The sequence below is a fragment of the Osmerus mordax genome, chromosome 28 (genome assembly GCF_038355195.1).
Source record: "Osmerus mordax isolate fOsmMor3 chromosome 28, fOsmMor3.pri, whole genome shotgun sequence".
In the NCBI taxonomy this organism is placed as follows: domain Eukaryota; kingdom Metazoa; phylum Chordata; class Actinopteri; order Osmeriformes; family Osmeridae; genus Osmerus; species Osmerus mordax.
The window spans coordinates 6779027-6805005 of record NC_090077.1 but is presented as its reverse complement, the minus strand read 5'-3'; the positions used below and the strand labels follow the sequence as shown (position 1 = coordinate 6805005).

The window sequence follows — 25979 nt, the reverse complement described above, 5'->3', positions numbered from 1 at the left end:
TGTCAGCGCATTTTTAGAATGGGATTTAGGGCAGCGAGTTTCCCACGATTATCTCGTGAATCAGGCACTCTCCAAATTTCGTATTTTGCAGGTGTCCTTTTTATAATCCAACGGAGAGACAGTGCGATATACGTTGTTAGAATAAGCATTTCGACATTTCCCAAAAATAATTAGCTGCCAGTTTTGCTCTCAACTCTCTATGTTGAGTTGACTGAGCTGCACTAAGCTAGAGCTCGCGAGCTGAAACGATAGGGATATATAGGCGGCTGCATATATGAAAAAACAAACTCCTAACCCCCCAAAAATTATAAAAAAGGTTTCTCAGCTGTTTTTTGTAGTATTAGGTGTCCTTAATAACATATTAAAAGTTTACCAAAGTTTGACCACTAGAAAGGTGTAATTTTCAAGATGGCGTCCAAGATGGGCAGGAAGCCCTTAAAATATACTAACTCCTTCATTATTTGTCCTAGCTAAGTAATCAGAATCAGAATGGGATTTATTCGCCATGAAAGTTTGCACAGACAAGGAATTTGCTTTGGCAGGAAGGTGCATACAATAAACATATACCTAAAATTTGGACTATCTATACTAAGGGTACATAAACTAGCAGTACTAAGTGGGATTAGAATAGAATTAAATATACAATAAAATAAAATATAAGTTGCCGTAAATTACAATATAAAAATACAACAATACAAATATTACAAAAAATACAAATGTACAAGATACCATTATTGTAATGCAGTGCAAAAAGCAGTGTGTTTTAAGCAAGAAGTCATTAGAGTCAGTGTGGTCCCTTGGCCTTGTTGAAGAGGCCAACAGCGGAAGGGAAGAAACTGTTTTTGTGGCGTGAGGTATTGGTCCTGATGGACCGCAGCCTTCTGCCGGAGGGGAGTGACTGAAACAGGGAGTGTCCAGGGTGGGAGGAGTCGGCCACAATCTTCCTCGCTCGCCTCAGGGTCCTCGAGGTGTGCAGGTCCTCGAGGGTAGGCAGATTGCAGCCAATCACCTTCTCAGCAGTGCGGATGATACGCTGCAGTCTGCTCTTGTCCTTGGCAGTGGCAGCAGCGTACCAGACGGTGATGGAGGAGGTGAGGATGGACTCAATGATGGCTGAGTAGAAGTGCGCCATCATTGTCTTTGGCAGGTTGAACTTCTTCAGCTGCCGAAGGAAGTACATCCTCTGTTGTGCTTTCTTGATGAGGGAGCTGATGTTCAGTTCCCACTTGAGGTCCTGGGAGAGGATAGTGCCCAGGAAGTGGAAGGACTCCACAGTGTTGACTGGGGAGTCACACAGGGTGATGGGGGTGAGTGGGGCTGTGTTCCTCCTGAAGTCCACAACCATCTCCACTGTCTTAAGAGCATTGAGCTCTAAGTTGTTCTGGCTGCACCAGGTCACCAGGTTGGCCGCTTCCCACCTATAATCAGACTCGTCTCCACCAGAGATGAGCCCAATAAGGGTGGTGTCGTCCGCAAACTTCAGGAGTTTGACGGACGGATGACTGGAGGTGCAACTGTTGGTGTACAGGGAGAAGAGCAGAGGAGAAAGGACGCAGCCCTGAGGTGATCCAGTGCTGATGGACCGGGAGTCAGAGACTTGTGTTCCCAGCTTAACGCACTGCTTCCTGTCAAACAGGAAGTCTGTGATCCACCTGCAGGTGCAATCAGGCACGTTCAGCTGGGAGAGCTTGTCCTGAAGCAGGGCGGTGATGATGGTATTGAAGGCAGAGCTGAAGTCCACAAACAGGATCCTGGCATAGGATGCTGGGGAGTCCAGGTGCTGTAGGGTGAAGTGGAGGGCCATGTTAACTGCATCATCCACAGACCTGTTGGCTCTGTAGGCAAACTGCAGGGGGTCCAGTAGAGGGTCAGTGATGGATTTAAGGTGTGCCAGCACCAGGCGCTCGAAAGACTTCATTACCACAGAGGTCAGGGCGACGGGTCTGTAGTCATTATGTCCTGTTGGCCTTGGCTTTTTGGGCACAGGGATGATGGTGGAGGACTTGAGACAGGCTGGCACATGGCATGTCTCAAGGGAGGTGTTAAAGATGTAGGTAAACACCGGAGACAGCTGGTCAGCGCAGTGCTTGAGGGTGGCTGGAGAGACAAAGTCCGGCCCAGCTGCTTTGCGGGGATTCTGCCTCTTGAAAAGTCTGTTAACTTCACCCTCCTGAATGGAGAGAGTTGTCACTGTAGAGGGGGGGAGGTGGGAGGCCTCCTGGGTGGGAAGGGGTAGTTCAGGACTGTCCAATTGTCTTTCAAATCTGCAGTAGAACTCATTCAGGTCGTTGGCCAGGCGGGAGTCGTTAGTGGAGTCGTTAGTGGAGTGGGGGGCTCTGGGCTTGTAGTTGGTAATCTGGCTGAGCCCTGATTTTAAAACACCAATTCTCGTTTGCAGAGAATTGGTGTTTTAGTCTCTCTGAGTACAGTCGCTTAGCCTCCCTCACCGCCTTGCTAAACCTGTTCTTCGACTACTTGAAACTGTCTTTGTCCCCACTCCTAAACGCTGCCTCTTTCTCTGACCTCAACCTTCTGAGTTTAGCTGTAAACCAGGGTTTGTCGTTGTTGTAGCTTACCCTAGTGCGTGTTGGTATACAGCAGTCCTCACAGAAGCTGATGTATGATGTCACAGCCTCTGTGAGCTCATCCAGACTATTGGTAGCAGTCGTGAACATGTCCCAGTCAGTGCAGTCCAAGCACGCCCGCAGATCCTCCATAGCTTCACTGGTCCACTGTTTTGATGTCCTCACAGCAGGCTTACAGCGCTTTAGCTTCTGCCTGTATGCAGGAATCAGGTGGACCATGGCGTGGTCAGAGTGACCCAGTGCTGCTCGGGGGACCGCATGGTATGCTTTGCTGATTGTAGAGTAGCAGTGATCCAAGGTGTTTCCTTCTCTGGTAGGGCATTTGATGAATTGTCTATATTTTGGGAGTTCTTGAGTGAGATTGCCTTTGTTAAAGTCGCCTTGCACAATAACCAAGGATTCCGGATTTTCATGCTCCACACTCAGTATCTGGCTGGCGAGCACATGTTGAGCCTCGTTGATGCTAGCCTGCGGAGGCATGTAGACGCCAACCAGAATGAATGATGCAAACTCTCGTGGCGAGTAAAAAGATCTACAGTTAATAAAAAATGATTCCAGATCAGGAGAACAGTGCTGCAGAATCACTGTCACATCTTCACACCAGCCACTGTTAATGTAAAAACAAATACCACCGCCTTTCGTTTTGCCAGAGAGCACAGGGTCACGATCCGCTCTCAGCAGTTTGAAACCTGCCAGCTGTAGCGCAGAGTCTGGGATCAGTTCACTCAGCCATGTCTCCGTAAAGCACAAAACGGAAGATGAATGAAAGTCTCTGTTTTTCCACACCAGTAGCTGAAGTTCATCCAGTTTGTTGCTCAGTGAACGCACGTTGGAGAGAAATATCCCGGTAACGCTGTGCGTGCCCCACGCCGACGGAGTCGCACCAGAGCACCGGCTCGTTTGCCTCTCCTACGGCGCTTCGCTGCTAGGACAAAGCCGAGGGTGGCTTTAACTATAATTCCCACTAATTCTGCCGCTGGAAGCAGAAAAGTGGGAAATAAATCCACAGGAGTTGTAGTCCTGATGTTTAGAAGTACTTCTCTAGTTAGAGAACCCCGAAAATCTTGGCAGAACACTGAATTAACAGACAAAACAAGACAAAAAAGAGCGCACCTAACGACCGAGGCAGCCATCATCGGCGCCATCTTGGATCTAATCTTGGTGTCTAACCCCATGTTTCTGGGTCTATGAATCCATTGGACTTGTCTAAATTGCACTGACATGATTACATTACAAAACATGATTTTGTGAGATTACTGTAAGGTTTTATCTTTGTTTGGGGTGAACCAGAGATGTAAACGATTTAGCCTATGTCATGTAACTCCTACTCAGTACGTGTTTTTGGACACATACCCTTTTTATGCTACAACACAGACTTGACATTCAATGTAAAAGTTAACTCTGAATTAGCCCGAACAGAGGCCTGTGTGTGAACCCTCTAAAATGGTCACTCATTTCAATTTGAATAAAGTAATACTTATGTAATGCATCCTCTATAGATGTTTTTGAGTATAAAGCCAACAAAACTAAATTCACAATTTTCAGCAATCCAGAAGATGGTGGAAAAAAATACTGACATTTGATATTGCTTGCCTCATTGAAAAGATTATTTGAAAACCCGTTTTTGGAATATCCTTCAAACGGAAAGACCGGGCAAAAACATTGCAGATGATTCCCCCATCAAAGTTGCCCAAGACTGAATCTTTGATCCTGCTTTGCTGTTCCAACGGTTCCTGATCATTTCGAAAACTGTTTTCACTGGAAGATGTAATGAGCTATGAGTTCAACAAATTTCCTGCCGCCCTGTTCGAAGGCAAGGAAATCTGGGCCAACAAGCCCCAACTAGCGCAGGCAGTCACTGAGTTCTCAAGCAAGAAATCAAACAAAACTGTCCTGGCTTCCATCCCACCAACTGAGAATTATGTCCTTGACGGTGGCTCCCTGGTTGACCGCTGGGCATGGAAAAAGGGTAACAGTTACGGTGCCATTGCAGTCATATGCAGACTTTACCATACGCCATGGCCCTGCTTAATTACACACATCTTCAGTTTGACCTGGGATAGCATAGCTGTCGTGACTGGACGTAAAGGGCATCATATCTAAGGATATCTCTGCTTCACACACAAATTGAAGTATGGCAGAAAGGTGAAGGTTTCTTTGGTTCTGTGAAACACCGGAGAGGACTGAGACTTTGTCGAACGGCATGTCCAAATCCTCCCCATTGTGAGGGACAATGATGGGGCGCGGAGCCGTGGTGACGGTTGGGTCTTTCTGGAGCGTGGTATTGTGGTGGTACGATACTAACTCGTTGCTGATGTCAACAGCCTCGACCGTAGACATAGAACAATATCTATTACAACCCAGAATCGTCAAAAACGCTTTCCTGAAATCAGCATTGAATGCGTAAATGACTTAGCCTGGTCCTAACCAGACCCTCGTACATTTCATTTGTACAGTGTCTGAGTTTGCTCCATTGACAAGCATTAACTTCTGTTGAAGTTTAAAACTATTGGATCTGCTCAGAGTCACTCTGATCTGCCATAACCAATCGCTAGCGTTCGCCTTAGCCAGTTCCTTCACCACTACTGTAACGGAGCTAGCTGCCATAGCTGGAAAATCAAACTTTTCCCGAACCCCGTGGGGAGGAGGGGCCACAACATCATGGCCACCAACAAAACTCAGCAAGGATTGTTCTTGCTCCGTGTTGAAGCCATTTCTGTGGAAATAATAGTTTTGAATAATAATTGTAAATTGAGAATGTAAGATTGAATAGTGTTTGAGAACTATAAGAAATTGTGTTGCATGTGTAATGTAGAAATGAAAAATATTGATAGTTTATCAGTGACGCTAAGAATAATGTAATTTGATTGGCTGTTTGATTTGATATGAAATAACAAGAAACACCGCGAAGCAGTCAGAAGCTATTGGACCTTGGAGCAACACAGTCTTTTTACCTACACTAATGCCAGTTAACTTGTTAGAAAAGTATTATCCTGAATTTTATACTGCATTACTTAAATCATTTTAAGTAAACTTTCAAAAGAAAAATTTCGGATTACAGACTTTTGTTTCTGAACTTTGGTGTCGAGTAAGAAAGAACTTTGAGGTCCTAAGCTAATGGGCTAAGCTAGGCTGCACCCACACTCCGGCTTTAACTTATGGATATTCGGCAGCGTTGCCACAACAGACCGAATAGCTTTGTTCGCATCTTTCTCCGCCGCCATTACTGAACTACAACTCAAACTAATGCACAACATCAACGTCATCGTTCTCCGCCACTCCCTCTGTTCGCTGATTGGACCTACAAAAAATGTGTTTCTGAAAACAGACTAATACACCAAAATCCCAGACCTAGTACAGAAGCAAAATCAAAATTGAGCGCAAGTACGTAGGAGGGCAGAGCCAGGCTATAAATAATAAGTAAGTAAGACTTTATTTATATAGCACTTTTCATACAAGAATTGCAGCTCAAAGTGCTTTACATAAAATCAACAAAAACAATAATACAAGTGTTGATCTAAAACGTTTAACAAACCAAACTAGCCGCACTCTATCTGCGGTCTCTCGAATCCATCTTAGATCCGAGCTGCCACTTGCAGTTTCTAATAGTCAGTTTCTAACCCAGTCACTAATTGGCCCACCTGAACCAGACGAAAATGTTAAAGGTGGTGTTGCTAACGCACGGGGTCCCCAAGTTTGTTAATATCACGGTGGCGGTGTGCACATCTGCATTGCATTACATTGTAAATGAGCCGGGAAATTGATTGAATTGCCGGGTCAGAAAAAGACAATAATATTAAAGTGGATGGTTTATTTCAGTATGTATAGGGTATACACATACGGTGTACCAACCTCTGAGGAGAAGGATTTACCCGTATACCTACCTTGCAAGAGACGAAGAGACTGTACACCCCTACAAATCATGAGAAACAAGTCTGTATCCATCAATCTAATGGGAGCCAGAGCCATAGAGCTGGGAGCTAAGCCGCAGCCAATTAAATCTAGAAATTGGCCGGGTTTCCCAGATTCGTTAAGAAGCTCTTAACGCTAACGCTCCTAACTCTTACGGTGCGTTTACACTGCAGCGACGCGAATCGCTTGCCATCGCTCGCCTTCCCACAGTTCACCACGCTCGGGGGCGTTTCAAACAGATTAATGTAAAATGTAGTTCTATAAAGTCACTGTTGTAGTTGTCATGGCCAAGTGTGCAGACTTGGGTTTACGTACTCGCAACATCGATCAAAATACAACTTGTATACAAAATACAAAACTGTTTAATAGACATAAACGTTGACATGTGTAAAAAACGTTTTATTATATTACTCAAAGTCTGCTAATCTGTCGATACGATCGGGAGTTCCAGCTGGGCTAGCTAGCTACTGTAGTTACCACAGAACGAAGTTACGTAATGTGACTAGACTGAATTTGAAAGTACAAGCACCAACAACTTCGGCAACCTTATTGCGCCATGCATCGTTTTTTATTAACATCTCTGTACGAATACAGCTATGTATCGTACAGGACTGGGTAAGCAGCCACACAAACGATTAGTTTCTCCTCCACCTTGAAACCTAGAAAGCTAGAAATGTTCACCATGGTTGCTACGTTACGAGAAACAAGAAAACACTCCGATTGGCCATCACTAGCGAAAATCGCTCCTCATTTGCATACAGTTGAGAAAATCTCAACTCGGTCGCGTCGCTACCCACAATGCACCACGCAAGCGATTCGCCTGGCTCCATTGAAAATGAATGGAAAAAATGTTGACGCTCGCATCGCGTCGCTGCAGTGGTCACGCACTGTTAAGAAGCTCTTAGCGTTAAGAGCTTAAGAGCTTCTTAACGAATCTGGGAAACCCGGCCATTGTGTGTAGGCTACTTGACTTTGATTTGACAATGAGTGGAATGACATTCGTCCAATCATGAAAGATTTAATAAGCGCACTCTTTCCCGCGTTCTTTCTTGCGCCTTCTACGGTAGTTTGCTCTATCGGGTAGTGGTGTGTATGTGGGCCATACAGTCTATGGTGTGGGCATGTGTGTTCTTGTGTGCGGATCAAGGTGTGTATGGGGGATCTATAAATTCACAGTATACGCACCTATCCAAACACCACTGGCTGCAATTATTTCCAGTGCTGACTGCACCACCTGCATCACGGGCACTGTGCACTAGTATTAGGCTACTATAATTCTGATGAGCATTCATTATGAGTAGGCTAGAATAGCTATGAATTTTCAAGTTAATCTGATAAAATGATCCACCAATTTATTCCAGTTATTCAATTGTATTTGCGTACACTTACCGGCTCATTGATTACATTGAGCCGAAGTAACGTGCCACTTCGCACACATGCATGTTTCAGGAGGCGCAATTATGTGAGCGAGCTTGTGTCGTAGCAAGCAGAGGGCTCGACTTGAACTGTGCGGTGACCCACTTACCTGGACAACTGTCCGTTTTTCATTTATAATGGATGAGACAAGACACAGGGACCAGGAGGATATGGAAGAGGAACTGAGAAAAAAAGAAATAAAATACCACAAGATTTGTATCATTGGTATAATTTCCAAATGAAAGGGTCTGATACTAAAACAGATTCAATCAATAAAGTCCGAGGGGTGTTTCAGATTTATTGTTATCACATCTTTGTTTTCAGCTCATTCTGTCGGTGGCTGGGGGCTCTCTTTGTCTTGTGTAGATAAAAAGTGTTGTTTTCCCATAGAAATACCAGTCCCTAGAAAGGTCATCCAGCTCTAGACCAAGAGGTACCAGGGACTCCCAGTCACGTGCTTCATTGATTTCACTTGCCCAAATAAGCCCGTCTCGCATCGCTCAATCCAGTCACTCAAGTTTCTCCTTCCCTGACCCAATTTCCCCTGACTTTGTGGAGGAGCTGGACATGCTCCTCAGCGTCCTCCCGGATGATGGAACCCCCCTGATGGTCCTTGGGGACTTCAACATCCACCTCCAAGGAACGCAGGCCGTTGACTTCTTGTCTCTCCTGACCTCCTTCGACCTGACGCTGCTGAGCACCCACAAGGCAGGCAAACAGCTAGACCTCATCCTGACACGTAACTGTATCACTGACTTAACCTCTGTAACCCCACTGCATATTTCTGATCACTACTTTATCCAATTCTCTATCTCTCTCCCTCCAACTCCTTCTACCTCCCCTACCCTTGTAACTTTCCGGCGCAACCTCCGCTCCCTATCCCCCTCCCATTTCTCCTCTATTGTAACATCCTCCCTCCCCCCCATTGACGAGTTCTCATCCCACCCGACTAACACTGCCACAGACACCTTGTTAACCACTTTAACTGCATCACTTGACACTCTCTGTCCCCTGTCAACCAGGCCTGCACGATCTTCTCCCTCCTGCCCGTGGCTTACGGATGTTATTCGTGAAGAACGGTCCACCCTTCGGGCAGCTGAGAGGAGATGGCGCAAGTCCAAAGGCGGTCTGGACCTTGATAAGTATCACTCCCTCCTCAAATCCTTCTCTTCTCACATAACTGGTGCTAAAACCCTCTACTTTCTGAACAAAATTAACTCCGCTTCAAACCCCCACAAACTTTTTTCTACCTTCTCCACCCTTCTTAACCCACCTCCCCCACCCCCTCCCTCCACCCTGACAGCAGACGACTTCTCCTCCTTCTTTGAGAAAAAAGTCGCCGACATTAGCGGTCGGTTCCCTAAACCCACCTTTCCTACCCTCTCACCCTCCATGACTGACCCAACTAAATGTCTAAACTCTTTTTCTCCCCTGTCTGAGGCAGAGATCTCTGACCTCATTCTCTCTCATCGCCCCACCTGCTGTCCCCTTGATCCGGTCAGGACCTCGCCAGCTCTCCACTGGTGTCCCACAGGGCTCCGTCCTTGGACCCCTCCTCTTCTCTCTGTACACCACCTCACTTGGACCAATCATCACCTCCCATGGCTTCTCCTACCACTGCTACGCTGACGACACGCAGCTGTACCTGTCGTTCCCCCCGACCGATCCGGGGATCTCAGCTAGGATTGAGGCCTGCCTCACAGACATCTCCGCCTGGATGACCGAGCACCACCTCCAGCTGAACCTCGCCAAAACAGAACTTCTCATCATCCCGGCTAAACCCTCCATCTCCCACGATCTCTCAATCACCCTGGGATCTGCGACGGTGACCCCTTCATCCTCTGCCAGGAACCTTGGGGTTACCATGGACGACGAGCTCTCCCTCACGGCCCACATTGCTGCGGTCTCCCGGTCGTGTAGATTCACCCTCTACAACATCCGGAAGATCAGGAGATACCTGTCTGAGCACTCCAACCAGGTGCTAGTCCAAGCACTTGTCCTCTCCAAGTTGGACTATTGCTGCTCGCTGGTCTCCCAGCATGTGCAACCCGCCCTCTTCAGAGGATTCAGAACGCAGCGGCCCGCCTGGTCTACAATCTACCCAGACGCTCCCATGTTACCCCGCTCCTCATCTCTCTCCACTGGCTACCTATCATGGCCCGTATCAGATTCAAGACCCTGGTATTGACCTTCCGAGCAGTGAACGGGACTGCACCCGTCTACATCAAGTCTCTCCTGCAGCCTTACACCCCCACCCGTCACCTACGGTCTTCTTCAGACAACCGCCTGGTGGTCCCACCGCTCAAGACCGCCCGGTCCCAACACAAGCTCTTCTCCTGTCTGGCCCCCCAGTGGTGGAATCAACTCCCCACCTCCATCAGAGACACTGACTGTCTCTCCACCTTCAAGAAAAGGCTCAAGACGCACTTGTTCCGGGAGTACAACGGTACTTAGGAATGGTTCGCTTGACCCGATGTAAGTTTCCTCAAGGATCACAATGACTCTTGCTCAGAGACTTGTTGCTCTTGTGGTTAGTGGTAACTGATTTTAAATTGTTTGTACTCGCTGTGATATAGTTTTTTATTATTGCTTTTTTTTTCACAGGCACACTTGCACTTATAGCAGTTTATGTTGTTTAATTGTAACTTGTTTAACTACATGGTCTTATGGTTCTTCCCTTTGGCACTTACTTTGGTTTTTCACAATGTGTGCTTCATGTTTTGGCTACTCGCGATGTTTTTTGGCTATCTTGTTGTTATGATCAGTGACCTATGCACTTTGTAAAGCTCTCTCTTGGAAGTCGCTTTGGATAAAAGCGTCTGCTAAATGAATAAATGTAAATCTAATAAGATGACTAATCAAAGAGTAGTGCACCTATTTCTGAGAGGGGGGGGGGTTGTTGATCACATATTATGATTTAATCATCTAACTGAGGAAGGAAATGTCAAACCATGTCATTATGCATTATGCACTCCCCTTCCCCCTTCCCACAGCTCCTTGTCCACTCATATTAGTTGTTTCACGCTCCATACTACATCCGCTACGCATCTACTGCTAAATGTTTTGCACAATGCTTCCACCCCATGGTAAACAAAAAATGTGCAGGGTGAAATCAACTTATTAGTCTAGTTGGCATTTCATAATATATAGCTGCTGAATAAGAGATGTCTCTATAGTTTTAAGGGTTAGGGTTAGGTATTGGTTTGGACAACCCAACCCAAATACAAATATTTCTTAGCTGAGGACACAATTGATCCAGGCAGAACATGCAGTATGTCTATAATCATAGATTTCAATTTCACCTTTCATTTAACCTACCAGTCCCTTGATTGTAACAATATCACAGACAGACAAACAGTAAACAAAGATTTAAAATCCTATGTATACTGCTACTCTTTATTTTCTCAGACATAATTCCTGTGGGCTGTGAGGAGATTCCAGCTGTGTTGCTGCCTGGTCCTTATTGGTGTGCTATAGTGTTTAAGTCTTCTTCGAGCTCTTCTGGACTTTCTTCTTGTGTTGCTGGGACTCAATTAGCTGGATGCTGCGGCGCTTGACCTCCTCACGGGACAGAGAGCAGTCTTCTTCCTGACTGCGGAACTGGAAAGTGTCTGAGAGCAGAAACCAGGAGACCAGACGAGAGGAGAAGAGAGAAAAAGGAGCAAGTGCATGAAGATATGGGAAGAGAGATGGAGAGAAATGGAAAGAAGAAGACAGGAGAGTGAGCCACAACGATTTAGGCTAAAAACATCTAAAAGCCTGTGGTACCTTCAGAGGTGCTGTTGTACACTGGACTGCTGGCCCTCTTGAAGTTCCTGGGCTCCTGCAGGGTGCTCTGCTCCAGGAAATGCCACGCCTGTGAGAAAAGGACAAAAGGTGCAGTTGGATTTAATTCTATCAGATGCTGCCTAGGCAGACCTTGAGGAAATCCTCAATCGCAATATTTCTTTGTCCATTAGCAGTTACACTTGCAGTTTCATGAGAAAGATTTGCTACAATAGGGCAAATGCAGGCCCGGTTCTAGCCCACTTAAGTGTGTGTGGGGGGGGGGGAGCGTTTTAGCTGATGTCGTTTCGCCTGAGACTGACGACTTTTAGTCCAAGGCCGTTTTTTCCGAGCCTGGTCCTAACCAGACTCTCGTACATTTCATTTGTACAGAGTCTGGGATCGCTCTATAGACAAGCGTTAAAGATCCTGTAAAGTGGAATTGAAAATTAGTTTTAAGTTCATCACACCACAGAAGAATGTGTTGTTTACTACCCATCCAAATTCGAATGAAAAAACCCCACTGACAAGTATGTTAAATTAGGCTTTGAAATCGTGAGAAAATCAGCAGTCTTCTCTGCTTGAGACTGGGGGGGCGTGTTGCCAGAAGCAGCTGAAGCTCCACCCCCTCGAATTTATTGAATTTAGCAACAACAGCAACACTAGCTAAATCAATTGCAGATATCAGAACAGCCATACCTGCACTCTCTGAGTGTTTTCTGTGTTAATTACTTTTTCTTTGCATCGTACCAGCTGAGTAACAGAATGCAACCGTCTGTGATCTGACGTAGATCGGTCGCTGTGACGTAGATCGGTCGGTTTTTGGCTCCGCCTACAGAAAACCTGAGCTGAAAATGGTAGTGATGGGCAATCCGTTTTTTTTTTTTGTGAGCCGGCTCGTTTGGCTCAGCTCACTGAAAAGAGCCGGCTCTTTTGGCTCTCGAACAGCTCTTTAAAAAATACATGTTTTAACTATGAATTTGACTATGATAGGTGTGAAAACGATTTGAATTAAATAATTAAATGAAATCATCCGAGTTTCGACTACTCGTCTAACTGTGTGTGTGTGAGTTGGCTTGGCCCTCCCTCATTCAGTATAATTGGTTGACACTGCGTGTATGATTGACAGGAACAGAATGTGAGGATCAGTGTTGCCAGGTCCGCGGTTTTCCCGCGGAATTGGGCTTCTTTTGAAGTGTTGCCGTGGGTTGAATTTTGTGTCCGCTGGTTCGGGTAGACCTATTTGGAATGCAAATTACATGAATATCTTAAAAAAAATATCCATATTTTAAATGAAATACTTTATTTATACCCAAATCCTACCAAACTGACACCCTTACTAAGGGTGGGGCTGAAGAGACAAAAATAAATGAAAAACGGCTGTTTATTTTACACAAAGCTCCAAAAATATTTTGCGCTCAAATAAAGGCAACATTTTTCGCATTAACTATCAAACTCCCGAACTAGCATCACATCAAACTCAGAATGTGCATGCATTAGCAGGTTAGGTATGGTGTCGTGGCCGGTTCTGGTGGGCCGGTCTGGATCAAAGTCCAGGGCCTATTTTTACTTCCAGGTATACATAAACCACCTCCGGGATGCGGGGGTCGCGAGTCACTGGCACCATTATTTTAGGGGTCGTGGGCTGAAAAGTTTGAGAACCTCTGGACTAATGTACCGAAAGTCCAGACCTAGTACAGAAGCAAAATTTAAATTGAGCGGAAGTACGTAGGAGGGCAGAGCCAGGCTAGTTTTTTCAGAGACCTAATGCTGTTTTGTCTGAGGATGACAAAGATTTTTCTGCGACTGACTGACTTTTAGGGTACTCCGATGCCATTTTGCCTGAGTCTGACGACTTTTGGTCCAAGACCTGATGCCTTTTCGTATGAGTCTGACACTTAAGTCTGAGATCTGAAGATGTCCTAAAATGAACACCGTACACGAGTGCTGCTGCAGCTGTGTGCGTTAGCCAGATGTGAAACGGATGTGAATAGCTGCTCACGTGCAACAGCCTACAGTCCAACAACACTAACCGCCCCCTCTCCCAAATATCAAAACATTTAAAAAAAATGTCAAACGCAATAACACTTGTTCCTTGTTTAATCCTCGTTTTTTTCCCTCAAAGACTCAAAACACAATTTAGATAGCTAATCACCAGATTTGATAAAAGGCTGTCAACTGTCCAGAAACTTCTCAGTAAAATTATTATTTTTGACAAGACATTTTTATGATTGGCTGAGCCAAAATAGCCAAAATACAGTGGAAAAACGAAACGAAGGAAACATAAGATTTGTTCCCTTCATTTTGGTAGGGGGGAATGTTTCAACCGTAACAATAGCACCTTAAAATACACAGTATTATTTATATATACCGGTATATATATATATATATATTATATGTATTGGCAGCACCTACTCTCCCTAGGGTCTGCACAAATCATAAACGCATTCCAAAAAAGATGTTCAGAGGCAATGAGGTGACACCAGGGACAATCCAGTGAGACTATGGGTCATGAGGACAATGTGGAGACTAGATGAGTCAAGACAGGATAGATGACATTTCAATGAAGTCCTGTGGCTACTGAGGAGCGAGGTGGGAACACAACTAGAATTCACAGAATTTGACAGCCGTGAGAACAATTGAGTGTGATAAAAAAGGTGTTACCTTCTCCTGGTCGGGGCTGCTATCTTCGGCTGAGCGCAAGGCCTCTTCATGCAAGATGGGTAGAAGGGCATTGATTTCCTGCAGTTTTTCCATGGTGCTCATATTTGTCTCTCTGGAAAACTCCTGTGGTGAAACCCACACAATAAAGAGTCTTATCTAGCTGTTGAATAACATAAGACAACTTTTTACGTAGGCCTACTAACACATTTTTGACCAGACAAACTATTATGTGGTGAATAAGTAAACAACTGGATGACAAATGTACAGATAATGAGGGTGGGTGTGGGGGTGACAGGGCTGGACTGGGACCGAAAATCGGCCCTGGCATTTTTGGGATAAGCCCCCCCCCCCCCCCCCCCCCCCCTCCTGGGCCGAAGTTCAGCCATACACTTCGATAAATAATTAATTAATTCATAGAGTGATGATTTGTATATTTATGGTATTTTATTGCATTTTTCTTTTTATGGATATATTGTATTGCCATTACTGTTATTAGTACTATTTTGCTTAATATTTGCTTAGCAACTATCAAAGACTGTTTGCTGTTTATACTACAGGTGATGATGTTGAAGCCCCCCCAAACATGCTGGAAAATTCTTTACATTTTGCGGCATCCGCCTGTAGATTTTTGGGCATTTTTCTCTCTAAGCTTTTCTGTGCCTCCCTTGCGCTTTCGTTTCTCCATTTTTATCGATGCTAAACTTTAACGATGACAAACCATGTTAGGCATTAGCCAACAGCTTGTGTCTTCTTGGATTTGATTGGGTCAGGCGAGTGCCAATTAAGGACATTAACCAATGGGCCGCTGTCAGTTCTCTATGGACCGGCCCGACCAAAAAAAACAAAAAATACAATGGGCCGTTGTCAGTTCTTTATGGGCCGGCTCGACCCCAAAAAAACAAAAAACATACATTATATCGGCGAGTCGGCCCAAAAGTGCGTCGGCCCACCGGGCAAATGCCCGGTATGCCAGATGGCCAGTCCAGCCCTGGGGAGTGATATGGTACCTTGTCTGTTGGCACACAGATGATTCGGAAGTATAGGTTGTTGATTCCCTGCTCCATCACATGCAGTACTGCCTGGGCCTTACTCAGCTGGGCCTCCCATTGGCCACAGCGCTCCTCTTCCTGCTGAATCCCCGCCTTCAACCCTTCAATCAACCGCTCGTGCCTTCAGACAATTTCAAGAAGCACACGTTTTCTCCAGTATACATTAGAAAAGCGCACCCCCCCCCCCCCCCCCCCCCGCAAATGAACTATCTCAATGACCTGTATCTGCACTTTTAATGGCTCCAATGTGAAGCTGTTCTGTAATCATCTGTCATCATCCTATTTCCCATAATATTTTAATATTTTATTCCTCACCAGCGCGGACCTAAAAGCAATGAGAAAATCTCCCTGTCCTAGATGTCACAAGAGATTACGGTATTAAGGCAGAGAAGTAAAACCTGATATTGAAAATGTCACCATGCAATACTTCTTTCTTGGCTGTGTCTTGAGGTGTGGTGGAAAGGGGTATAGAAACGTCTCAAGGTTAATCAGTCCAGACATCAATCAGCGCTGCATTTGCAGTTAGAATGGTTATCAGTGCCAGCCAGGGCTATCAAAACCACATGCCGATAGGTAGCTGGTTTTGATAGCCCTTGTGTATATGGAAATGTTGCTGGTGAAATGATACAGATTCATTTGTCCTCAAATCCAGTGCTTGAATTGACAAGGGACTGGGAGGGTTCCAGCCCTCCATAAAAATGTAGGGACCATAGGCACGATAACGTAGAAACCTTCCACCTTGGAATATATACATTCTACATATAATCATTCATGTGAATATCCAACAAAGTAATGCCTTTGCTTTAGGTTTAAGTTTTGGTTCTGTGTTGTCGGGTGGTTCTCTACCTCTCAGAGCCGGGGCCCACACTGAACTTGAGCTGGGCGTACTGCAGCTCCAGGGCAGCTAGGGTGTCCATCCTCTGCTTGACCACATCCTCATACTGCATCATCTGGCTGTAGAGCTGCTCTTTGGTGGCGTTTTGGGAGACCAGGCGGTTCTCCAGCTCCTATAGGTAACCAAGACAGGCAGACATCATCATTAGAGTCCATGGGGAGGTTGTGTGGCATGTGGGATCCCATATTGGCTGTATACTTTGATCAAATGTGTACGTACATGCAACATTATATGCATGTCCAACCAACACCATTTATATCTGGAATAGGTTTGAGATACCCCAAGGTTTCTGCAAATGATTGCAAATATTTTCTAATTACTTCAAAACGGCTCCAGGACCGTAACATCACCAACATAATGAGAAAGGCATGGCCAGGGAAATAAATAAATAAACCTCTGTTTGCAAAGGTAGTTCACTGGATATTAAAAATTTGATTAATGTTAGACTGTACTGGTGGTTGGATATTCCACCAGGGTCTAACTACTAACATACAGTATTCCTTACTTGGAGATCAGTGCAGCTTAGAGCCTCTCTCAAAGCATCTGTGTCCTCCACCAGTTTGACTATGAACTGGGGAGTGCTGGGGCTGGGAGTAGACTGCTGAGCTGTTGGAACACACACAACCCTGATCTGACCTTGAAAGCACTGTTTTTTTTATTATTTATTTCCATTATGAAACATAAAAAAAAGAAAAAACATCTGCAGCATTGAAAATCAATCTCATATTTCAGTTAGCCTTTAGTTTTCGTGGTAAAAAGGAATACCTACTGTATGATATGATTGTCACTACTTTTACCACGTCAACCCCCCCATGTGCCAAATGTAAAATGACTTTGTTTGACCTGTGGGAAGATTTTATAAGATGTTTCTTATGTAATGTCCTGGTCTGCAGTACCTCTGAGAGGAGCTGAATCAGTCACTTCAGTCAGTGCCTCTTTCCCAGACTTCCGGCCCTGGAAAACAACAACACTCACTACGAGAGACGTTGATGTATCCCTCTGGACTCAAATGTTCCCTTCCTTTCAACATACTGCTGTCTGAGAAGTTCTTTCCCCCACTTGCAGACCCCCTCACCTGCTCTTTCAACTTATGTGGCCCTCTGCTGCCCCTCCGTTCTCCCTCCTTCTCTCGTTCTATCCTTCCCTCCAGCTCCCTTGCTTTCTCAAGCCTCCTGCCAGTCAGCTCTGCCTCCATCAGCCTGCGCTCAACCGTCAGCTGTCTCTCCATCTGAAGGAGCTGTCCCTGGTGGGCAAACACACAGACGCACACAAACCCTGGATCCATTCCTAACACAAAACCTTATTTTCCATGGTTCAACAGTGAAAAATACTTTTACTGCATGCATCCCAACCAGTTTTCTCAATGTTCTGTACTTCTATGAAATATACATGAAAGTTTAAACATTGTTGAAAGTAAAGTGTGTGTGTGTGTGTGTGTCTGCTGGAGGAGGAGGGGGAGATTGGGAAAACAAACAAGGCATTATTCATACATGACCTACAGTACCTTGGTGCTGTCCACAGCAGTCACGGCCACCTGGGACATTCGGGCCACCCTGGTCAGTTCCGTCTCTCCCAGCACCACTGACGTCTGAAGCTGATCCAGAATCTTGGGCATCTCACGTGTTTCCTGACCGAGCACAGCAAATAAAGTTGAAAATAACTTGTGTGCCTCCGTGTTAATTTTGTATTCGTATTTGTTCTATTTTCGGAATTTGGTGGATTCACTTTGAGCATTTGTTTTGTGTTACCAACCCCACTGAGGTGCTCGCTGAGTTTTATGTAGGTGTTCTGGATTTTCTCTGCTTCGGTTATCTTGACAGTCATCTTCGCTAGACTGTTTTCCAGCTGCCTCAACCTCTGACAAATCACAACAGAATATTTATGGTTACAGTAGAGCCAAATAAAATGCATTTAGAGAATTGGAGAAGTGAGACAAACCAAAAAATTAAATTAAATGCTTTAGTTCTTCTACAATATTGGCAATGACCATGTATTTCGTGAAGTAAGTGTGTTTTGAGCAGACAGCTAGAATGTTATCACCTGTTCATATTGGTGCTCACTGTCAGCAGGTGTGGACTCCAGCTTCAGAGCCTTCCTTTCCTGCTCCAACTCCAGTAGCTGAGACTCTTTGTCCTTCACAGCAAACTTCAGCCCATTAAACTGCTTTATCAGAGTACACAGTCGTCGCTGTTCCTTCTCCAGTAAGCTCTAATGTCACAAACATAGGTATGCAGCCTTACAGTCCAACTACGACTTTCCATATAAAAACAAATACGAAATATAAAAAACATGAAAATTAATATTATATTCGTTGAGAATTAATATAGGCATAACGTTTCTGTCAGTTTGGCCTTAGAATTAACCCTAACCCTTCCAAGTAGACTAGTACCTCCAGTGGTAGTCCAGGTTTGGGCAATGACCGGCTAACTGGTTTACCGTCTCGAGAGGATTTCTGGTCATTCTCAAGGATCTCTTTTGCTGCAGTGCATTCTGCCTGGATCTGTCGCTCTGACAACAAATTATGTGCATATGGCTAGATGGCTAAAGTTAATTTTAAATGGGCAATGTTTATTGAGGCAACTTCTAACATATTACAAACAAAGCATTTAACAATGCTTGAGTGGTAATCTGAGGCGAAAAGATATTGCTTTCCATTTAAGCAATGACATGACATTTAAGTTTGTTATCGTTTGAAAAATTAACATTTTACTTTTTCATCTTAAACCTTTGCCCAGTTATTTCACGTCTCCTGTTACCTAGTTGCTGTATACGGATTCGCTGTTCTTGCAACGACAGAATCCTCGGCTGCTCTACCTCAGTTGACTTCATATCTTGGCCGTCTGAATGAGAAACCATTTTAATTGTCGCCGATTTGATCAGACTTCTGGCACGACCTGAATTGTCATTGAAAAACAACAGTTCTAATGACGTAAAACAACAAAAAGCACGCAATATATCGACTTTGAAGGCTGAGTGAACCGTCATGATTTTCCTAACATTTTGATAGTTTTATTTAACTTTTGTACTTGTGGTGTTCCCGGTCAAAACATACTGGTCATTAAAAATTAAGGGGGACACTACAATTAATGTATTTTAATATAATCGCAACATAGTTTCAATAATATAGCCAGTAGAACTTTTCTCGCAGCTCTGGTAGGTCTATATAAAACCTTTTTGAAGCCTTGCTCACAATTAATTCTGTGGCAGCACAATCACCATGTGAGGCTTTTGGTCATATTTTTTTTATCATGACACTGGAGAAGAGAGGCCAGGAAGCTGACAGTGAAGACACATTAGGAGAATGTATCAGAAGTTGAAGACAACATAGAATATGACCCAGACCAAGAGGCTACTGATGTGGAACAATCCAGTGATGAGGAAGAGGGCCATGCCGATGTAGTTGTTACATTCATGTCAAAGAATAGGAGTTTGTCCTGGTCTTCATCCCCACTTGAGAGGACAGGTCGGCTGTTGGCTGAAAATGTTATCAGGATGACCCCAGGGCCAATGATGCTGATTTTGTGCTATCTTAAATGTGTAATGGTTTTAAAACTGATGTCCTTGTTAAACTTTGACATAAAGTAGGCCTAGTCTGTAATAAGTAGCACAAGATGCTTCATTTGAGTATTTGTTATAGTCAAAATAATCCATACATTAGCCTATGCTTTTTTCTTTAGTTTATTTTTATTTTTTTACTAAAGAATGAGTTGGAGTTGGTCTACTTTTTTCTTTCTTTAATGTGGGGCTGGGTCGTTCTGTAACAGAAAATTACATTGGCCGGAGTGACTGCCAGTAAGCTATTATTGTGGAGATGTTATTATGATTTCAAATGTATTTATCATACTAGATTAGTTTATTATTTTGTTATGCACCGTAAATATCTAGGGATATATAGCCTATTAAAAGAGCATTATTACAATCATAATTACTTTTTTTGTTTTTTTATCAAAACATTTACTTACTTATGCATATTAATCAGTGTAAACGTAAAATTAAATAATGTGTATAGACATTTTTTTTTTTTAAGTCTGGCATTGCTCAGAGGGAGGGTCCAAATGTGTTGGTGGGCTGTATTCAGCGCCCGCCATTTTGGAGACCCCTGGCTTACACACAAAATCCTTGCTTGTCACACAATTTCTGAAACCTGTCACTCAAACACCAGAACTACACATCAAATCTGCAAAACCATACGCACATTTTTGGCCTTTGACTCAGTTTTCAATTTCATAAAACACTTTTTGCAAAACACAACACAAAATTCTCCACATAACACACAAAATTCCACACTAATTCATCAGTGCCTCACACTAACTCCTCACATGTGCAAACTCTCATTGCTTTATGCAACACCAACCAATCATGGCTTTAGAATAGGCCTATAAATAGCCTCGATTCTGTAGTGGTAGGTATAATTTGAACCTTTACTGTAGAAATGATAACAGGTATGTAACAATCTACTGTAATGCACACATAATAGCTGTTTCATCGCAACACACGGTATACTATACACATACATATATTTTAGCACCCATGCATCCATTGACTGCTGCACTGCATGATTGGTCATTTGGTCACGGTCTGGTGGATTACTGTATCATACTGTGCAACAGTACAGTGACTGTAAGAAGACATTCTGACAATATTGTAGAAAATAGTATATATTACTGTATGCTACAGTTCATGGCACACACACACACACCAATCCGTAATCACCTTTTTCAAAATTAGGTATGGTTTCTGTTCCACTACACTCTTTCTTTCGTACTGTGTAATACTGTATTCACAACCACAAATGCTCACAGTAAAAAAAAAAGTTTGGTTTCAATCTTGTTTTCGTGTTTACCATGAATTTTTCAACATCTCTGCCATTACAGAAATGTACATAGGAGCTCATGAAAGATGAGTTTTAGGTTTTGAATAACTGTGTGTATATGATATATCCAAATGTAATATTATGGCAAAGGTGTTTGCAACCTAAGAGAAATGTTTGCTTTTGAAACGTGTTTGTGATATTTTGAATGCAGTGCTTCATTTTGCAAGAGATGCAAGGCATTTTTCATTTTGTGTGTGCAATAGGGGTTATGCGCAACATTCTTCCGGGTTCTACAAAACAGATGTAACTACTTCCGGCCGTCCGCTACTGAGGTAAACACAGCGTAGTAATGGCCACCTTCGGTGTTTACAGGAGCTACCATTAAATACAATTTCCGATGTACACCGTATTGCCAAACGGACGTCCAGAGCCCCGAGTAGATCCCAGAATGGGATTTATTCGCCATGAAAGTTTGTACAGACAAGGAATTTGCTTTGGCAGGAAGGTGCATACAATAAACATACACCTAAAATTTAAATATGTGGACTAACTATACTAAGGGTACATAAACTAGCAGTACTAAGTGGGATTAGAATATAATTAAATATACAATAAAATAAAATATAAGTTGCCAATTACAATATAAAAATACAAAAATACAAATATTACAAAAAATACAAATGTACAAGATACCATGTTGTAATGCAATGCAAAAAGCAGTGTGTTTTAAGCAAGAAGTCATTAGAGTCAGTGTGGTCCCTTGGCCTTGTTGAAGAGGCCAACAGCGGAAGGGAAGAAACTGTTTTTGTGGCGTGAGGTATTGGTCCTGATAGACCGCAGCCTTCTGCCGGAGGGGAGTGACTGAAACAGGGAGTGTCCAGGGTGGGAGGAGTCGGCCACAATCTTCCTCGCTCGCCTCAGGGTCCTCGAGGTGTGCAGGTCCTCGAGGGTAGGCAGATTGCAGCCAATCACCTTCTCAGCAGTACGGATGATACGCTGCAGTCTGCTCTTGTCCTTGGCAGTGGCAGCAGCGTACCAGACGGTGATGGAGGAGGTGAGGATGGACTCAATGATGGCTGAGTAGAAGTGCACCATCATTGTCTTTGGCAGGTTGAACTTCTTCAGCTGCCGAAGGAAGTACATCCTCTGTTGTGCTTTCTTGATGAGGGAGCTGATGTTCAGTTCCCACTTGAGGTCCTGGGAGAGGATAGTGCCCAGGAAGCGGAAGGACTCCACAGTGTTGACTGGGGAGTCACACAGGGTGATGGGGGTGAGTGGGGCTGTGTTCCTCCTGAAGTCCACAACCACCGTCTTAAGAGCATTGAGCTCTAAGTTGTTCTGGCTGCACCAGGTCACCAGGTTGGCCGCTTCCCACCTATAATCAGACTCGTCTCCAGCAGAGATGAGCCCAATAAGGGTGGTGTCGTCCGCAAACTTCAGGAGTTTGACGGACGGATGACTGGAAGTGCAACTGTTGGTGTACAGGGAGAAGAGCAGAGCTCAATATCCAGGTTGTCCCCCCTGTTCATGCCTGCACAGAAACTGAACAACAATAGCACAAGCCCAGAACTACAGTAAGGGTTGAGGCAAATGTACTGTAGATGTATGTAAGAGTTAGGCTATGTATGCAGCAATAAAAATTGTAAATTGCTAAAAGAAAGTATTGTGATCTAAGGTCAGAAGCATTTTGAGGTGCAGCGTAATATAGTGGAGACTCAGTTTATTTTCCGAGCGGTAAATGGGACTGCACCCGACTACATCAAGTCTCTCCTCCAGCCTTACACCCCCACCCGCCAACTACGGTCTTCTTCTGACAACTGTCTGGTGGTCCCACCGCTCAAGAGTGCCCGGTCCCAACATAAGCTCTTCACCTGTCTGGCCCCCCAATGGTGGAATCAATTCCCCACCTCCATCAGAGACACTGACTGTCTCCCCACATTCAAGAAAAGGCTCAAGACGCACTTGTTCCGGTACTTAGGAATGATTGGCTGGACCTGATGTTAGTTTCCTCCAGGATCACAATGACTCTTATTGAGAGACTTGTTGCTCTTGTTGGTTAGTTGTAACTGACTTAAAGTTATTGTACTCGCTGTGAATTATATTATTGTTGCTTGCTTTTTATACAGGTACACTCTTGCACTTCTGAAGTTCATGTTGTTTAATTGTAACTTGTCTAAACATGCTCTTATGGTTCTTCCCTTTGGGACTTATTTGTTTTTTCACAATGTATGCTTCATGTTTTGGCTATCCGCAATGTTTGTATCTCGTTGTTATGATCAGTGACCTATGCACTTTTGTAAAGCTCTCTCTTGGAAGTCGCTTTGGATAAAAGTGTCTGCTAAATGCATAAATGTAACCATCCCTCCAACGTCAACAGCTGCAAAGTTCCATAGTCTTTGGGTCTTTTACCAAATGATGGAGTGGAAAGGGGGAAGTGAACGTATGGACCAAAAGACTGGGGGTGGCATGTTTTGGATGGGTGATTTATGCCAATAATGACCATCAGGTCATTGGCAGAAGGATGATTGGATGAAGATTGGGCCAATGTATTTGTCATATGAATGGTGTTTCTGCCTATTCAAATTAGAGCATATTCAATAAGTGTGTAGCTCATGTGCATATTCAAATTAATTTCAAAAGAAACTTGTAATACAAAAAAAGTTACTTTTCATGTATACTTTTACTATGTTAACCCTAGTGCTGCCTTCGGGTCACATGACCCAAAGGTTCATAACAAACCATCGTTGTGTTTACCTAATTTTACCCAATACAAAAACAAATAAAAATAATTTTATTTTAACCATTCCAATGTGGGGGGTCTGAGACAGCCCGACAGTTAAAAGAAAATGCTTCACTTTGTTTTTGTATGAGGTAAATTTGTCGCAATACGAAGGTGGGTCACAATGACTAATGGGTCAGAATGACCCGAAGATAACACAAGGGTTAAGTTTTATCGTGGTAGGAGTAAAGGAAAAAATTAAGCCTATTTGGGTGTATTTTGGGCATATTCGATTCGTGTATAGCTCATTTGCATATTAACATTCATTTATAAAGAACTTGTAATACAAAAAAAAATTACTTGTCATGGGTAGTTTCAGTTTGTAAAGTTTCATTTTGATAGGAGTAAAGGAAAAAAATAGCCCCATTGGGGTGTAATGTTGCCTGGCCTTATTGGCACACATCTCGAATTGATGAGAATTTAACATATTTTCTCAACTAGGATTTCTTAGGACTTTTAGTATGTTGTTCTGGACACCTCATAGAAATGATCTAAGCTGCAAAAAAAAAGAATTTAGTCTGTCGTAAAACGCTACTTTGCCTGGACTAATAGTAACAAAGTTACATACTAGCTAGTTATAACAGTTAAACAGAAAGAGACACAATATGACAACGAAGTCCAAGTGGACTCAAAGAACGCAGTGTTCGGCAATCAACTGCAACAACTACCAATGTGACAGTATTTATGCCTTTCATCGCTTTCCCAAAGACCCTGACAGGTAAATTTTCTCGGTAGCGTAATCTTATGCACCTGCTAACTTTAACGTTTTTTTTGTCTAGTAGTAGGCTAGTAAACTTAATTCCTTCTAGGAACTGCAGGTCCTAGCCATAGAAACCAGAATAATGATTTATATGGATATGTAAATTAAAATAAAAACCCATTTCTGTCACCGTATGCCACACACATGGTTCATAAAATTGGACTCTGTTTGAATCAGTTACACACTGTAGTGAAAAATTGTAGTGAAAAAACACTTTTACACTAACTATTCTTTTCTAATGATATAACCTGCTTGATTTTGTCAGAGATATTGTTCCAGTAGAGTACGTACAAGTACATGAATATGTTGACCAAACACAACACACAAGACTAGTACTGCACACTGCTGAAAATATTTACTGTATTTCTCCACATTGTCTACGTAAAGGTTGCGTTTTGCGCAGAAAATCAGAACATATTTCAAATTGAAAACTGCATAGTAGGCTACATACTGTAAACACAGCAAATACATTTGTGGAGACAAATGAAAGTATTCAGCAAATGAAATACAGTACATTGTTTCAATCATGGACTGCTGTGAATGTGTACAAAGTACTGATGTAGTGCATATAGTACTCTCCCTCGTCCTCTTCCTGCAACATTGCCTTCCATTTTTGATGAGGACAGGTACACTGACCTGTTGCCTTTTTATAGTGCTTACACCTGATTGGTATGTTTACAGTTTAGCACTTTAGTGCTTGTACACCTGACACCTGTGTTTGATCCATTCGTTCAGGTGTGGCATTTTACAAGGCAGTGTCTAAAAAAGGCAATGAAGTGACATAATCTTAAATTTATGTGTCTAATGTAGAAAAGTGTGTTTAGTGATTTGCAAAACACTGTGTGTAGTATTTCGCAAATAGTGTGAGGATGAGAATGTGCTTATTGTTGTGCAGGTCTGGGCTTCTGTTTTGCTCCTTGAGTGTCAGGTTTCACTAACTGTGTGTTATTTGACATTTTTGTGTCTAAGCAATCGGAAAAAAGTGTAGCACCCATGCATCCATTGACTGCAGTGCACTGCATGATTGGTCACAGTCTGGTGGATTGCTGTATCATACAGTGCAACAGTACAACAACAATTGCAAAGAGCAAAGCAGAGTAGTAATTTCTGATCAATTTTGAGCTACTATGATAGAACATGTTTTTGTTCATCAAAAGACAATGACGGATAAATCTGAAATTTGTTTTGAGATTACGTAAAAACTAGAACGTAGAACTATGTTTTGAACAATGTGTTTTCTATTTTTTGGTGTATTGTTTACTGACTGCTCGATAGTGTATATAATTTTGATCATTTTGTTTATGATTTGAGAGTAGTGTTTGATTTTGAGCACAGGTAAAT

At 43.4% G+C, this 25979-nt stretch overlaps 1 protein-coding gene across 1 annotated transcript; it reads right to left on the bottom strand.

Annotated features, from left to right (window-relative positions):
• Window positions 1–11393: 11393 nt before the first annotated feature.
• Window positions 11394–19115, bottom strand: LOC136938307 (coiled-coil domain-containing protein 183-like). The gene is made up of 13 exons (XM_067231631.1): window positions 19043–19115; window positions 18676–18794; window positions 18327–18494; window positions 18039–18143; window positions 17791–17913; window positions 17362–17529; window positions 17183–17240; window positions 16792–16892; window positions 16238–16398; window positions 15350–15512; window positions 14343–14465; window positions 11682–11769; window positions 11394–11524 (listed from the first exon to the last, which is right to left on the bottom strand). The coding sequence occupies exons 1-13, from the start codon at window positions 19113–19115 to the stop codon at window positions 11394–11396; spliced, it is 1581 nt and encodes a 526-aa protein (XP_067087732.1).
• Between the last annotated feature and the right edge of the window lie 6864 nt (window positions 19116–25979).